The sequence below is a fragment of the Aptenodytes forsteri genome, unplaced genomic scaffold (genome assembly GCF_000699145.1).
Source record: "Aptenodytes forsteri isolate BGI_AS27 unplaced genomic scaffold, ASM69914v1 Scaffold120, whole genome shotgun sequence".
Classification (NCBI taxonomy): domain Eukaryota; kingdom Metazoa; phylum Chordata; class Aves; order Sphenisciformes; family Spheniscidae; genus Aptenodytes; species Aptenodytes forsteri.
Window position 1 is genome coordinate 2,585,182 of NW_008795938.1, and position 16,312 is coordinate 2,601,493.

A 16,312-nucleotide genomic window follows, 5' to 3' on the forward strand; every position below is an offset into this window, starting at 1 on the left:
AAAGCTTCAGTTTTTCATAAGTGAAGTTTAGGATCTTTGTAACTGAAATCAAATTAAAGAGCATTAATTTCTGTCTCTTCAGAAGATGGCCTGTTCACTTTTTTTTTTAATAACATGAAGGTATAAAAATACTAAAATGTCTTACAAAAGATTGCTTCAAAAATGCGTATGATAGAACCTGAATGCTGTTGATTTCAAGTCCTGTCAAAAGTATAGCTAAGAACTGAAAGTTGGATCATGACGTCTCCAAGTCTAAGTGAGGCGTCATGTATCCAAAACCATCAGAAATGGTCTACACAGTTTCAGTCAAGAGGCAGGAACAAACCACTAACATGAATTCCACTTCATGGATCTCATTCAGAAGCCTGCGTGATTGTCAATACCGTAGTGTTTGTATGAAATGTGGATTTTCTCATGTATTGCCAAATTATAAAATCAAAGTTAAGTATTGCTCCTCCGTTACGGAGATTAAGAGCATTTCCTCTCACTATACATTAACAATTGGCTCATACTGAACATAATAGAAAGTTAATTAGCCCAATTAAGTATCCTGGCAGAGGACAGCTTCGCCCAACCATGCCCAGATGTTTCATTAACATTTCTAAGTGTTAGTCTAAAGTAGAAAGCAATTTTTCAGGAAACTTAATATCAACATCTTAACTGAATTATATTCATAACAATGCTGCAGGGGAGAGGGGGAACAAAAAGGATCAATCAGGATTTGAACCTCAGAAGAACTTCAGGAAAGTTTTGGAGAGACAAAAGCCTTTACACCCAAATCTCCCACGGAAATAAACTTTACAAGAAATTTTGGAATAAGAACCAGATTTCAGTCATCTGTTGGCTAGAGATAAAACACTTGTGGAGATCACTGCGGTCTTCCTTATTTTGTCCATGCTCTGAAACCTAAACATTATTGTGACCATCTGGACCATCATAAATTAAATATCATGATAAAAGTAAATTAAAAAATATTTTCTGTCAGTGATCATATCAGGTCACTGGAACACCAATGAACTCCATTCCTGGAGAGGTGACAATCCTCTGGCACTAGACCCTTCTTGCAGCTCCTATCCTGGTACAATTTTCAAAAGACAGTATGCTAGTATGCTTTTCTACTTAAGTGTTTAGGCAATTTTAAGAGATGACACAGAGTCTGCACAAAAGAAATATCTTCTAGAGCATGGTGTTAGACTGAGGATCCCCAACACACGCACAAGGAAATAATGCAGAGGCTGCCTGAATGTCAAAGGTCTCCTAGAGGATTTATAGCAATTTGTAATCAAGAAAGGGAGGATAATACAATTCTTCTTCCATTCATAGGCACTGAGCTCACCTGACTTCTCCAATTATGAAGATGGGCTGCCTAAACCATTTTCTATGGTTTTCTTTCTCAACTAGAACAGTATAACGACTGTAGTAAGTCTGTATTCTTCCAATAGCTTCCTTTAAGATAAATATTATTACGTAGAAGGAAAGACTCTCTCACAAAGGTAATTAAAACCTGATTTACTTTTTGAACAGTGATATCCTTCATGCCACTCGCCCCACCTCCTTACACAATAAGATCCAAAAGAAAGAAAAGAAAAATGAATACTATGTACATGATAAATATAAAGTATTTGGGGTTGGAATATGCTCCAAAAATTATTTTCAGTTCAGCCTCCAAGGCATGAACATTCTGGTTCAAATGAAAATACATAATTTCTACTAACTGCTATTGACAATAGTTTTGTGAAAGAGTCCTTAAAGAGTGCATTTGTGGGGGTTTCTAAAGCTTTTTTGTACCATTGTCAGACTCATTTTATTAAACAACAGCTGATTCAATTGCAGTTTACAGACACCTATTGTTTCACTTAATAGACATAAGCATTTAATTCTAGTTCAGTACCTTGCAGAAACATGCAAACATGGCAGTGATGGACTGGCACACAGACAAAATAACTTTAGGACAAGGAAGTGCTGCCATTTATACATTGTGAATCCTTTCCAAAATTCTCCCCCCCCCGCACTCCCCTTCAATAACAACAGTAGCTTCTTTAAATAACAGCCCATTTGAACACTTGCTCTTGTGGAAAGTGCAGCAAATGAATGAATCCTATCCCCTCCTGAAAAGGTTCTCTTTGAAAACCCTTTTTTGTTAGTTTAAGTGGGATTTAAATGATCAAATTCCAAACTGGAAAGCACTGTTTTCTTGTTTAAGGACAAAAAAAACCTATCTGGCAGAATAAGACTACAATGGCAGAGTCAGATTTCCAGATAGGTTCTATTACAAGTGTGCTTGGCAATAGTCTGTGCTGTGTAAGTGGGAGCAACAATGGGGCTGTGTCAACTTATGCCAAAGGTGGACTTGCTCCATGGCCATAAAATTGATTTATTGTTTATAGAAAGGACTGAGTCAGGGTGGTAGTGTGGAAAGTCAAGCCAAGTCTTAAAAAACTCATTTCATTACTCTGATGATTTTTTTTTTAATACTTTTTTAAGAGGTACCTGCTAGAGAGTAAAACCTTCTGATGAAAATCTGTAAATATTACCTCGAAGAAATTTACTGGTACCTAGACCTCATTAATTTAAGCATCACTATTTTATTGCATGTGGGCAAGCCACAAAGAAAAGGACCTATAAGACAGAGGCAAAACGACACAGGTGAAATTTAGATGATTATGTCCAAAACTGAGCCATAGCTGGAGCACATCGTAGCAGGACTCAGTGGAATGATGCATACAGTACTCAACGAGACAAATAGAGAAAATCCTGGGTTCTGGTCTCTGTTCCTCTCATTTCAAGCATTTTATATTAAGAAGCCATTTGATTATAAAACAAAAACTTAGAAGTACCACTTTAAGCATGAAAAATTAGAGTCCTTTCCACCTTCTGTTTAAAATAGTTACTATATTACTATACTTCAAATAAAGATCTGGGCAGTATTGAGAATTTTGTTTGTAGGGTTATTAACAAAAAGAATGGAAAAGAAAAGATCTTAAAAGAAACATGTCACACCATAAGGGAACAGACAATGACAGACCTAACAAACCTGTACTGCAACATGTAATTGTTTCTCCTTTTTTGCTTTCAAGCACATTCCAAAGTCTTTAATCACATTATGCACATTGTTATATAATTGAATCCATCATGTTCTTCTGGTTAGTCACCTTCAGCCTAATTATGTAAACAAATGCATCAATATATACTCACAGGGATCAATAGACCACTCATCCAAAGAGCTCCCTTCCCACATGGCACTACAGACCACTTTCTAAAATGTAACCAATGAAATCTGAGCACGATGGTGGCCAGTTGTCCCAAAAAGACCTCTCCAGATTGCACCTTCCCAGCATGAGAGTCTCCCATGTTACAGATGAGGTAGCTGACAAACTAGTACCACGCTTCTGTGGGACACTAACAGATCTCAGTGCTGGGCTGCAGCAGGGTCTATGCCTCTAAGTAGAGCTGCTGAGATAGGGCAAAACAGCTATGTTAGGCACCCAGAACCACTGTGCAGGAATGAAGCCCTGGCATCACACCGCAAACATAGGAGAAACAAGTCTACCTATACAGAAATGATGGCTGAACTTCATTTTGCACACACTAAGAAAAGACTTAAGTGGGAAAAACGCAAACAAGACACTGCCCATTATTAATAAACCATACTGGAGAATATTTCTGGGTCATGATACTCTTTGGTAGCTATGTCTCTCCAGATCAGTGTCATTGTTTCTACACCTGTCAGTCTCTATCTTTCAAAACTGAGACAGAAATAACCTGAGCAAGTCTGCTAAGTTTCCCAAAGCACTGGAAACAGAATGAGAGCTGACACACTGTATTTCTGTATCATAGCAATACTATTTTTCTTTGTTCTTTCTCAAGCTTTCTTTTAAACCACGACACAGAAATAACTAAAAAAGTAAACACCAATTAAATGAGCATATGGAACAAGCAGAAGCAGAGATCTTCATAGCATTAATTCACATTTGTTCCAAGCAATTAAAAGAAGTATTTGTACCTGCATTATTAGTAACAGCATCATTAATATAAATATATGGTATTCAACTTCTTTGTAGTTTCAAATAGAGAGGAAAAAAGGGGAATTCTGTAGCATATCCCTGTAAAGCTGAAAATCATTGCACCAGATCCCTACAGTTAAAACAATCCTGTTTCTTATAGTTAAGAGGCTTGTACGTACTCATTGATAATTTCAGTCTTGGTTGGTTTTCCCTAGAAATTCATAGTATCAAATTATATATGAAACTTGCAAACTAGGTGTTACACTGGATACAGTGCGCATTAAGAATCTAGCTCTGAAGTTACGTTGACTTTCAGTCTTGGTTGGTTCCCTAGAAAAATTCATAGTATCAAATTATATATGAAACTTGCAAACTAGGTGTTACACTGGATACAGTGCAGCTTAAGAATCTAGCTCTGAAGTTACGTTGACTGTAAAAACATGAGATGGTAAACATAGCTGTAATTCAGAAGATTCAATGGAAGTCATGCTTTGATTATGTTCAAAAGAAAAACACGTGTATGCAACTTTTTAAAATTAAAAACACATTAAAGTGTGGAGAAAGCCCAGTTGAAGTAAAGGACTTGGACTTCTGCAGTAAGAAGTTGCAGGTCATTATGAGTCACTGCCATCATTCAGTTTCCTCAGATGCAGAACAGAAATGGAGCAGATGTAGGAAACTGAAACAGACCAAGCAAGAAGCAGAGCGTGACTCCATAAATGTAACCCAGAGGTAATTCATTAGAACTTATTATTTGGTATAAACTGCCTTGTGCTGCCTCTCCCAAGACTAGAAACTGTTTTCCTTTCTCCCCATCTATCCAGAATTTTATGAATGCTTTGGTTCTGTCACGGGATGCCTACTTCTCATTTATCCATTTAATCATCTTTCTGTGCCGTAAGAAAGAAAGTTTAAGGATAGCAATCTCTTGGCTGTCATTTTCTTACTGGAATCTTTTATCTTCCACAGTTCAGAATGTTCACAGGAGAACAAGAGGAAGAATAGAAGAAGAAAATGCTACATATGAAGTATATTGATACTGCAAAAGGAATCTTGTTCACACAAAACCTTCATTGCCAAACGTCAAACAAAACAAGGAATAGTTGCATGAATCATTAGCATCTGCAAGATTTTAAAACTCAGTGATCATAGTTTCAGTTCAAACTAACCCATGAGAAAGAAAATTTGTCTTAATCTCTATGTCATTAAACTAATGTCCATGGGAAAAAATAGCCCCAAAGATTAATGCCTTTTAGAGTGTGCAATCTGCAGTATGCCATGAAATTCCTGAGTCTCAAAATACCCTGTCCTAAAATGGTCCCAGTCTACCCAGCAATCCAGCTTCAAGTTACCTCAATGGGTTTGTGATTCTGAAATGGCATTTTAAATGTAGAATTACAAATATAGACTACCAGAAAGGAGCTTTCCAGAACGTATTGTGCTTCAGATGAAAAAGAAAACTTCATTTTCAGGGTGGTCTCTGGTTCTTCATTCATGCAAGTGGCATACACATCCAAGGCTGGTTTTTTCCCTTCCCTTGTGCTTAAATCACAAGTTTAAGTTGGACTTACGCAGTTTTGCCCTCACTATCTTGTTTGGTGGCACTGGCTCCCTTTTTACCCAGCAATGAAGCCACTTTCTCAGGATCGCCATTCTCCACTGCCTGCAGCAGCCGATCATCGTTCTTATTCCACTCATTGGTCTGGAATAAAAGAAAAAGAAGGGAGAAATATTACTAGTACCAGCACTGTGTCCAGCCTCTCCTGAATGATCCTGCACACATTTATCGCCATTGGAAGCTGAAACAAAAGCCCAACCCAAAGAAATGGCACAGAGAAAGCCGCATAAAAGTAATTTGCAAGCTGTGCAACACAGGTTCCCAAGGACTTAATGGCTCAAGCCAGGGCCCAAGCAACCACTGGAGATGACCTCTAACATGGAAACTGTTATACGTAGAAGAGTAGTGCAGGGAAAAAATCCATTTGTTCTTACTGTATTTAAAAAAGTTCTCCTTCATTTGTCTAGTCCTGGTTTCTATTTTGGAGCTGCATTGGCCCCATCGGACCTTCATCACATATACCATAGGGATAAGCAATGAGGTGCCTCAGCTGATTCACACCCCACCCTAACAACACAGGCCAGCCAAAACTTTACATATTTAAGGCTTTTCCCAGCTCACACTTTGTAGAGAGTAACAGGTTAAGAGACTGCCCTTTGCAGACTGTAACTAGCTTTACTGAGCTTTTATCCCCCACATTTGTCTTTAAAACAAACAAATCAACCTCTCAGATAGATGGCACATCCCTAGTGCTGCTGAAAGAAAAGATGACCACCCTACATTTCAATCTTAATCCATTAAGTCTTTTTGCTCCTTCTCATCAGCTGAATCAGGGAAAGGACACTACTTCCTAATGTGATGATTCTCCCTCCCCCTCTGAACTCTCAGGACATGGCCTATTTCCTCTACCAGACATCCAAGCTGGATCTAGCAAGATACTAAGAAAACAGAGGACAGTTAACCTTCTGTATCCCATGTGATCACAGCAAAACAAGCTCTGGAAAAGGAGGGAAAGTTGCATCCACGTCTTCTAGTCTGGACTGACAACAGGGTTCAGTCTTCAGGAACACCAATCTGGTGCAATTAAAAGCTGCATTTGGATTAGTGTTAGTGCCCTGCTGCACTCAGGAGAGTTATCTTCAACAGACTATGGCTTTCTCTTTGGTATCAGCCAGCCCACCTCCAGCATGACTGCCTATTTACTAGCACTCAATTTCTACACAACTTTCGGAATGACTAAATTCATATTAACATGCTCCTTGAGAAATACTCAACTTAAAAAACCCACTTTGTCCTGAGGGTCTACACACACTTTTTTGCCCCCAGCTGAACAAAAAATTTGGTGTTTCTCTGTCTGGACTTGTGAGGAAAAGCGTACGAGGTGCACACTGATATGAACTAACTCCACAGGCTGTGCACACCCTGAAAACCAGAACAGGAGGAAAGTGTTCCAGGTTACTAGTTATTTAAAAACCACATTAAAAAAAAACATTAGGGAGAGTGCAGTCTGAGCAGGAGAGCAGACAGGAGTGGAAAGAACACCACCTAGAACCAAGGGTATGAATGGCAGCTCTGTCAAAGGAAGTGGCATGCAGAAGAGAAAGAGCAATTGCAGTCTGTTATGACAGTAATATGACTCTTGGGTAAATGCACATCAAGCAGGTTATATTCTTTTTTCTTATAGCAGTGGAATAAACCTCTGTAGACTCTAGTGCATTAATTACAACAGCAAAAAAAATTGTTTCCCCTAGCCATATTTAGACTCCATGACAATGAGTGTCCAGCCAAGCATCAGGCTCCACCTAAAATGAAACTCATTGCATATTCTTCATTTGGGAAATTTCATGCTTTAAAGGGAGCCTATTATTAAAAGCAGATGTTAAAAAAAAGCATCTTACTTGTAAATAAAATACTTTAAAGTTAACACTCTTTGTTTGACAGCATATTATGCCTTTTGTTTTGGAGTTTGTCCTGTTTCTGTGTTTTTTATTATTCAGTCATATAAGATATTTAAATACAGGATATTTGATGAATCACCCTTACCCACAAATCACTGAGATGACTGTAAAGCACTGGTAGCACCTAAATCCTGCACTTTTTTTCTTTGCTTGTTTGTTTTAAATCTTGGAAAGAAAGAAGGAGATGGCATGTAACATGATAATCTACACACCCCACACACATACGCACACGTCTAACCCCATACTAACCAGTACTTCGATAAAAAAATACAACACCTAATTTAAGATTTTCTCATGACCTGAAATAACAGGTTTACTTCTGAAACATGAAACAGAATAAGCTACAGGAAAATGTTAAGATTAAGGCCTGCTGAAAATCCTTGGCAGAACAGCTTTCAGAAGAGCATTCAGCTTTTTAGTACAAAAATGGCCATGTCTTCAAGAAGCGGTTTCACGAATATTCCTTCAATATTCAGCTATTAAATTGAAACATTATTGACATATAATCCAATATCCAGTATTCTGGTATAAGCAAGCAAGCACACTAATGCCAACTCCCAAATTTAAGAAAGAACTGAAATCAAGAGTCAATTTCCCGTTTGAGAAGCTGCTGTGATAACTATATCCCTGTCTATAATTACACTATCATTAACATCCCAGACCCAAGAGAAACTAACACAGCTGGATCCCAAATCACCCCTCAGTATTTATCTAGTGTGGAAGCTGCACCTCAGAGATTATATTAGATATTGAATGGGGAAGCCTAGAGTGTTCTGAAAGTGATTCTGATGTTGCAGAATGATGCCCTGTTCATGCTAACCGTAAAACATTCTATGACATATGGTATTAGTCTCTTACAAGAACAGAGACTTTAATTCATCTTTACTGTAGTTTTCAACCATACCGGTAACAAAAAATACACACTCACACACACACAAACACAATTAAAGAAAGATTTAATGATGCCACATTTAAAAAATTGCTTCCTACTTGTCTGTATAGCTAAACAGATTCCCTCATATTTAAGAACTAAACAGAACTGTACTTGGACAAACCGTTAAGTAACGCAGTTGCTCACAGGGACCCTGAAAACACTCAGTTCTATCAGATTCATCTCAGTGTCAAGGAAAGGCTATCAGTGTACATTTCCTTATTTTTCACACAAACCTGGTAATTCTTTTTCCTGCTTAGAGGAAAGTGGTAGAGGCTGAAGGCTAGGATATGAAGATCTGTATTTGGTAGTCATTTTAGACCCCTGTTTTCAGTTCTATATCTAATTAATGTCTCTTCTTCTAAGCACTGTGGCTCAGAGTTGTTAAAGGAACAAATAATTTTAGAGACTGACACATACCTAATCCGCTTACATTAGTTCTTCCAATTGCAAGTTTTCAGATTTCCTTACTGATGCTATAACATCTTTAACGCTACTGTATCAGCAATTTTGTTTTGCTCCTGGAAAACAGGATACACGCAGTTTCCCTTCATCATTGTGCAGCAGAGTTATGCTCATTTATAAATTAAAATAGCTGTGTTCTACGTAAGATGTCATCATGCTGTATTGCCCATATAAAAGTTATGCATCTTTTCATTAAAGCAATAAAGGTGTCATTCTACGGCATCAATAAATGTGTCATTATTGTAGATGAAATGTCAATTTTATATTCAAGCTGTCTCAAAATTATACATATTTAACTATAATGCAAGTTACAGAAATCTATTTACAGACGTCATTTTATTTTCAAAATGAAATTAGGGATAAATCTGTCCACAAAGAAGAAACAACTATGCAGGCATCAACTGTTGCTCAAGTATTCCTCTGATAGGACTGAACTGTTTTTTTCTTCCCCACTGTGTTCAAAACAGCAGCATTGTACAATGCATTCCAGAAGTTAAAGGTACAGCTAATAAAATAAATGGCATGCAATGGACTCTCAAAAACATCCATTCTAATAGGGAATTGTAGCCCTACTACCCATCCTCTTCAGGAAAAAAAAATCTAGAAGGCAAAAGAATACATATGACACCCAGAAAGACACTGTACCCTGGACCTGGCAAGCACATACGAGATATTTAAGTCAGTAGGGCTCTCACAGTGCGTCATGTAATCAAAAATTGCACAGCCACTGCTGCCCAGAGCAGATCAGAAAATACAGATCTCTGAACAGACGCAGTGACTGTTGCATTACACACAATTTCTGAATCTCTTGTAATATTAGCCTGCTTTTGACCCCACAAGTCACACTTATCATCAAGTACCCACCAAAGACTTGAGAGGTAACTTCTGCTGGGATGATGCAAAACACAAGGACTCCCAGCTATGGTTAATATGGTCAGTGTAAAAGCCACCTTGAACTGCCATTATCATACAGCACCAGCATTTGCCCCTCCTGGAAAACATGCACATGAGAGATGCTCTCTTCTGCCAAGAGTACTGGAAGGACTGAGGTGGCCAGTCTGGAGACCTTAACTTCACAAACCCACTGCATCACAGTGCACCACAACCCCACAAACCATCCCGTTCCACTTATCCAGGCAGCCCAAACATTTCTGTAAGGTCCCTTCTTCAGCTGCCCCAGTGCCACATCCTGCCCCTTCTATCACAAGGCTCCTCAGCACTCACCCCTTGCTTTTATCTACACCCACTGACTCAACTTTCACATTTCATCCAAGTAGCATGGTGCCATCCACCAAACAGCCCTTGGGAAGTTTCAGTCCTGTTACTACCACTCTTTCAGATAGTATAAATGAATGTTTCCTCTTATGCCAGAGATGCCTAGACATGCTTCATTCTGAGCAAAGCCATGTAGGGCACATCAAACTGAAGGTTAACACAGAGTAGCAGTAGGGTCTTCAGGAAAATCTCTCTAATATAGCACCAGACTCGAGCAGCTAAGCAGGTACTTTTTATCAGCAATAAAGCTAAGGTTTTTGGTTTTTCGTTTGTTTTGTGTTAAGAGTGTTGCAAATACGCAAGTTAGCCAACTGAGTAGTACAGCATGACACACGGTGCTATACATGTAGCATGCAAATAAAAAAACCTGAGCAGCTCAGTGTAAAGGCAAACACACGCGTGTAATGAATTTGGAAGAATCTGATCCTGGAAAAGACTGCACATGTGGGGTTTCTTTATCTCCACCCCCCCCTTCTGTAGGCCACATGCCAAACAGTTATCAACAGTCTTCCTTCAAACAATTAACATTCTGCAATAACAATGGTTTGTGAACACATGCAAAACTCAGCTGATGAAACACACATTTCAGCTCCATAGAACAGAATCAGTACTCCACTCAGTACTTCTTCAGGTTTGGGGTGATTTTTTTTTGGCAGGGGGAGGGTTGGTTTGTTGTTTGTTTTTTTTTAAAACATACGTATACTGTTCAGTTTAGGTAGCGATAATGGGCATTATGTATGAAGAGACAAAGTAAAACTGATCAAAGCTCAAGAAGTGCAAGTTTTTGGATAAAATAAGAAATTTTCAGTCATGCCTAAAAATAATCAATCTTTTTCTACTAACAGTAGTATAATTATGCAGGGGATCAGATAATTCATCATCCCTAATAAAACCCCAACTGCAACAACACCTGCCATGCTGAAGCAAAGAAACTAAATACAACACAGTGACAGCCGAAGGGATGGTAAGACAAAATCCAAACATCAGGTGGCTTAGGAGAGCGGGGTTGAAATTTCTGACTGAAATTTAACATCCCTCTCAAGCATGCTCTTTAGTCTTAATTTTAATTTTTCAGATAGGAAACTCTGCTGTATGGCCTTACTCAGAAGCTTCTCTCAGTGACAAAGTTAAGTGTTTGCCATATTTAAACATTCAGGAACCTGAGAAAGAAGTTGGCAGGAAAAAGCTAGCCATGCTTAGGATGGAAAGCCACTCCTGCACAGGGCACTGTCTGGTCAAGGTTAGTGGAGTGAGGCAGAGGTCAGGAGAGAACTCATTGACTTGATTCACACCATCAGTTTATGACTAGTGATTAAAAAGGGCACGATACTCAAGCCAAATGCAGAGTGCTCACACCACCTTCAATGATCACCATCAAGGTAGGCTGAACTCTCAAAACTGCAGCTCCATCAGCCACAAACACACACTGCGGTGGCGGTTACTGACAGTAATTGTACTGACAGTTGTTGACTGTGTGTCTCCTCTAAGCTTCCTCTACGCACAGGTTATTTCCTCTTCAAACCTAGAGATAATTCTACGGTTGCAAGATACTAACAAAGTAGTTACCATAGTCTTGGGGCTGAAACTGCCCAGTAAAAATCCTTCATCATTGGGATCACACACAGTGTGCTGATAAGTTGACACAGAGTGTTGAGTCCAAAGAGAAATCTTCATATCAAAGCCTATTTTTTATAGTTAAAGCTTGCATTACCTATTTTATACGTTGTTTTCTCTGTCACAAAGGGAACATTTTCCTTTCCAGAAGAGAAGCTCAATAATTAAAAAATGTGTTTAAAAAAGGTACCTATTCTTCTTTGGTCACCATCGCATCAGTATATTAAGCCTCAGTTGCCTTTGAGCTTACCAGTAAATGTCACGCAAGATGTAACAACATATAACAAGAGGTGATAGCTCTACTTAGCACTTATACACAGTGTTTTCCATGTGCAAAGACCTGAGCAAACATTAACTGGACAACAACTTTGTTTCTTTATCTTTGGCATGCAGCCTACAGGAGATGATTTAAGTGACCTTGCATTGTTGCAAACCTACTGGAGACAGAGTTATGTTATCTCCACTGAAATCAGAACTGCAGGGAAGCTGAGTAGCAAATTGAAATTCCTGATAATTTCAAACTCAAGCAACTCACTGTCTGAGAAGGAAAGGAATACTTAAAGACTGGCGTCACAAACAATTGCATGGCAAAGACACCGAACACCACTGCATCACAAGGTCATCCACGAAACTCCACATGTGCTGGACTTCCCAAGAGGGTCTTAAAAACAATAACAATCCTGTTGTAGAGAATGCATTCACTAGACAAAACATCCCTCAAAGTTACAACAACAGACAATGGCTTTTCTCAAAAGAATGTCTTATCTGAAAACATTATAACCTAGGAGTCAGTGGTATGTGGGTAAGTAGCCTACACCTTTCCCTGCCCTCCATCCCCAATTTAGAGATTGTACTTGGCAGTAGCAAACTTGCATGGTGGGAGTGGAAACCTCCCTTGCAGAGTGGTAGGATGTTGTTGAGCTCAGCAGCAGCGGCTTATCCAAGTCTGTGGCAGCAGCTCTCAAGACATTCAGAGCTTAGCAGATGCCAGAAGCTGCTGCCTCCCAGGCCCCTTTCAATTGCTGTGGCTCCAGCTCTTTCCTGTAAGTGGCTCCAGCTCTTTCCTGCACCTTTCAAGGTCTGCCCATGGTGCATATATAGCACCACTGGCATTGCAACCTGACCCCTGCTGCACTCCACTGAGGCAGCACCCTGAAGGCCATGCCAAACCAAACCCAATTGCTGTGGCTCCAGCTCTTTCCTGCACCTTTCAAGGTCTGCCCATGGTGCATATATAGCACCACTGGCATTGCAACCTGACCCCTGTCGCACTGCACTCCATTGAGGCAGCACCCTGAAGGCCATGCCAAAAGATGCTATGTTCATTAACTTCACCACAAGTAAGGTCTTGACCTCAAATTAAGTTGTCAAAAAAGCAAAGCATGACAATGGCTTTGAAAGTAATTCATAGTGATATTATCTAAATGTCACTAATTGCTACAACAGAAATAGTCTTTTCCAGCTTCACTTGGCCATCCATGTTCCCTATTTCATGTGACTGATAGCTAATAATATTAATTATATTTACACAAGACAAAACATTTGCAGCTCACAGAGCTTACACATGCATTCCTTTAAAGGTGGAAACAGCAGCAGCAATGCAAGTAACCTGTGAACATTTTACAACCAGAAGCGTTAATACATTGTCCTCCTCTTGCTTCCTGAGCTACTGTGCCTAGTTGGGGTAACTGTCCACGCGAAGTGCATGAGGTCTGTTTGACACTGGAGACTGTATTTGTGTCAGACCATGAATTCCATTTGAACCAGAGATAAAAAGCACCATGGGGAAGGCAGGAAGCAGTTGGAGTGAATGAACAAGGAATGGTAACAAAAGACTAATGGTAGATTGTCAGTAAACCTTGATAATTCCCCATTCATTGGGTAGCTTCTGTAGATAAAGAAGTGATTATTATCCAAGCAAACCATTTTTTCATGCTGAACCCCAGAATAATGCAACTGAACAGCAAGTCACTCAGCAGGGCGCTTCTATCAGCCAGTGAGGCTGCCCGGAAACTTTCCTGGCAAAAGAGGACTACAAGCTGTGAAATGAAAGGCTCTTTCACCAGCAAAGAAGGGGAAAGATGACCTGACTGAAATGGTCATCTGAGACTGCAAGTTTGGGGACCGGGGGGGAAGTTGTAGAAAAAAGTTAGTGTGGTCTTTGCTTAAATAATGACTGGAATTTGCAGCAGGCTGTGAGCTGTGCTCCAAGAACACTCAAGAGGGAAATGAAAATGGAAAGAAATGCATTTAAGAGTTTGCTGTTTTGCCAAGATATTTGTGTTTCTTATTAGTAAGTTTCTTGTTATTTTTTTTTAGAAACCTGTGTTTGGTTTCACAATTTCAGTCAGGGTTTAAATGCAGAGTAGCCATAAGGTCAGCATAGGGAATCTGCACAGTTAATAAGGCATAGATAAGCGGCCTCTTCATAACTCAACTGTAAGATTTAATTTCTGTAAGAGCAAGAAAGTGAGGAGGCTGAGCCCAGAAGTCTGCAAGGGAGGCCAAGAGAGCATGACACAGTCCACCCAGACCAAGGAATATAGTTGGCCCACATCTTGTGAGCTTAGAGGCACGTGGTGGAGTTCTGGGTGGGTTGGAAGGCACACAGCTCACACACCGCTGCTCATTTCACTTCCTAGTAAAGGCCACGATGTATTTTTCCTTCAGATACTACTTTTAAGCCTTTTAACAAGATAAAAGAAATCAATCTTTGCATTTGAGGAACAGTGAGATTTCCTGTTAAATGTCATCTAGGTACATCGGGGCTTCTATTTTCTTTTAAGCAATTACTGATATTTTCACGTAACCAATTTCATTCCAGTGGAGATAAAGGAGAACTGATGAGCAAAAAGCTCATAACATGCGAGGCATTAGAACAAAGTAAGAAAAACTACATTTAAATCGTTAGTAACATACAGCCAGAGCATCGCAGCAAGTCCAGCTACTGCCCATTGTTTATCACCTCACCAATAACAGCAACTGGAGATTTATCTTTAATTTCAGATAGCAAAGGATGTAGCAGTAACCACACCACATGCAACTGATCATTCTCAGTAAGACAGAAGAAAGTAAAGCCAAGAATTAATTGTGTATTTTTGTATAAATGAAACAATGTTTATCTTAACACAGGAAAAAAACACAAGGGACTTTTTAAAAATAAAAACGCTAAATCAATCCTGTTTGAAGTGACTGTCTCCCATTGTTCCGCCTTTTCTCATAGTTCTAAAGATCTCAGCTACAATGAACTCAGACGACTGTTCTTCTCGTCTTGAAATTACTCAGTAAATGTTACTAAAACGAAAATACATCTAATGGACTACTGTTTACTGCTGGACACACAGCAGCTCTTTCCTTCAAAAAAATCCATAGGGTGTCAAAACACAGACTTAAAAAAAACCCCCACACTTCTCAAATGGTTATCAAAGGACCACCAAGAATCCTCAGGTTTTCCTTACACTGAAGAATAAAAATATATAAACAAGAAACTGATCATCAGCATGAGATGCATGGAAAAGACTGCTTTCTAACAAAGTTTTAAGGCTGAAGAACTACTGAATTAACAGATTTTAGCTATGTATCATGGTCAAATAGCAACTCACATAAGGTCTTCCAAGTTTTCAGGATTTCTGCTGCACAACTGCTTCACAGTTGGGAAAAAGAGAAATCATGAGATTTAAAGTGAAATTGGCTGGACAACCTAATCTCACCTTTTACCTGGTAAGTATATTTCAGTGGTAAGATACAGGGACAATGCGGACTATGCAAGCAAAATTTGTTTATTCAGCTGTTGTGTTGACTATCTTGCATTCCCCAATACTGTGTTAGACACAATGGTCTGTGAAGATCAGAGTGTGCCTAATGACCAGGGCATACATCTGAACTCTCTGGTTAGAGACAGTGACAGGAACAGCCTGTTAGCTTTCAACATTCAATGCCATACACATACCACTTCCTCAGTGGATTGTTTTTAAATTCAGCACCACTTATTTCTTGGTATGAGTACCTGAACTAACTACATCTACCTAGATTTTTAGTAACACCCTCCAGTTTCTGTTGACTAGTAAATTTAGTCAGAGAACACAGGTACATAATGGATCTTCTTGCTTCCAGATGGGCAAATTCACCAAGGGCAAGTCCTGCCTGGCTAACCTAGTGACCTTCTATGGTGCAGTGACTACATCAGTGGACAAGGCAAGGGCTACAGATGTCGTCTATCTGGACCTCTGTAAGGCCTTTGACACGGTCCCCCACAACATCCCTCTCTCTGAACTGGAGAGGTATGGATTTGATGGGTGGACTGTCCACTGGGTGAGGAATTGGTTAGATGGTCACATCCAGAGGGTAGTGGTCAACGGCTCAATGTCCAGATGGAGACTGGTGACGAGTGGCGTCCCGCAGGGGTCCATATTGGGACCGGTACTGTTTAATATCTTCACCAGTGACACAGACAGTGGGATCGAGTGCACCCTCAGCAAGTTTGCAGATGACACCAAGCTGAGTGGTG

The 16,312-nt window shown here is 39.6% G+C and overlaps 1 protein-coding gene across 4 annotated transcripts in view; it reads right to left on the minus strand.

Moving 5' to 3' along the window:
- RAI14 (retinoic acid induced 14) overlaps positions 1-16,312 on the minus strand; it is an 80,539-nt gene that overhangs the window by 29,587 nt on the left and 34,640 nt on the right. For all 4 annotated transcript variants that reach the window (XM_009285183.2, XM_009285182.2, XM_009285181.2 and 1 more), the window contains exon 2: positions 5,576-5,706. In XM_009285183.2, the coding sequence (XP_009283458.1) occupies positions 5,576-5,706 (131 nt within the window). The remainder of the gene's footprint in view (positions 1-5,575; positions 5,707-16,312) is intronic.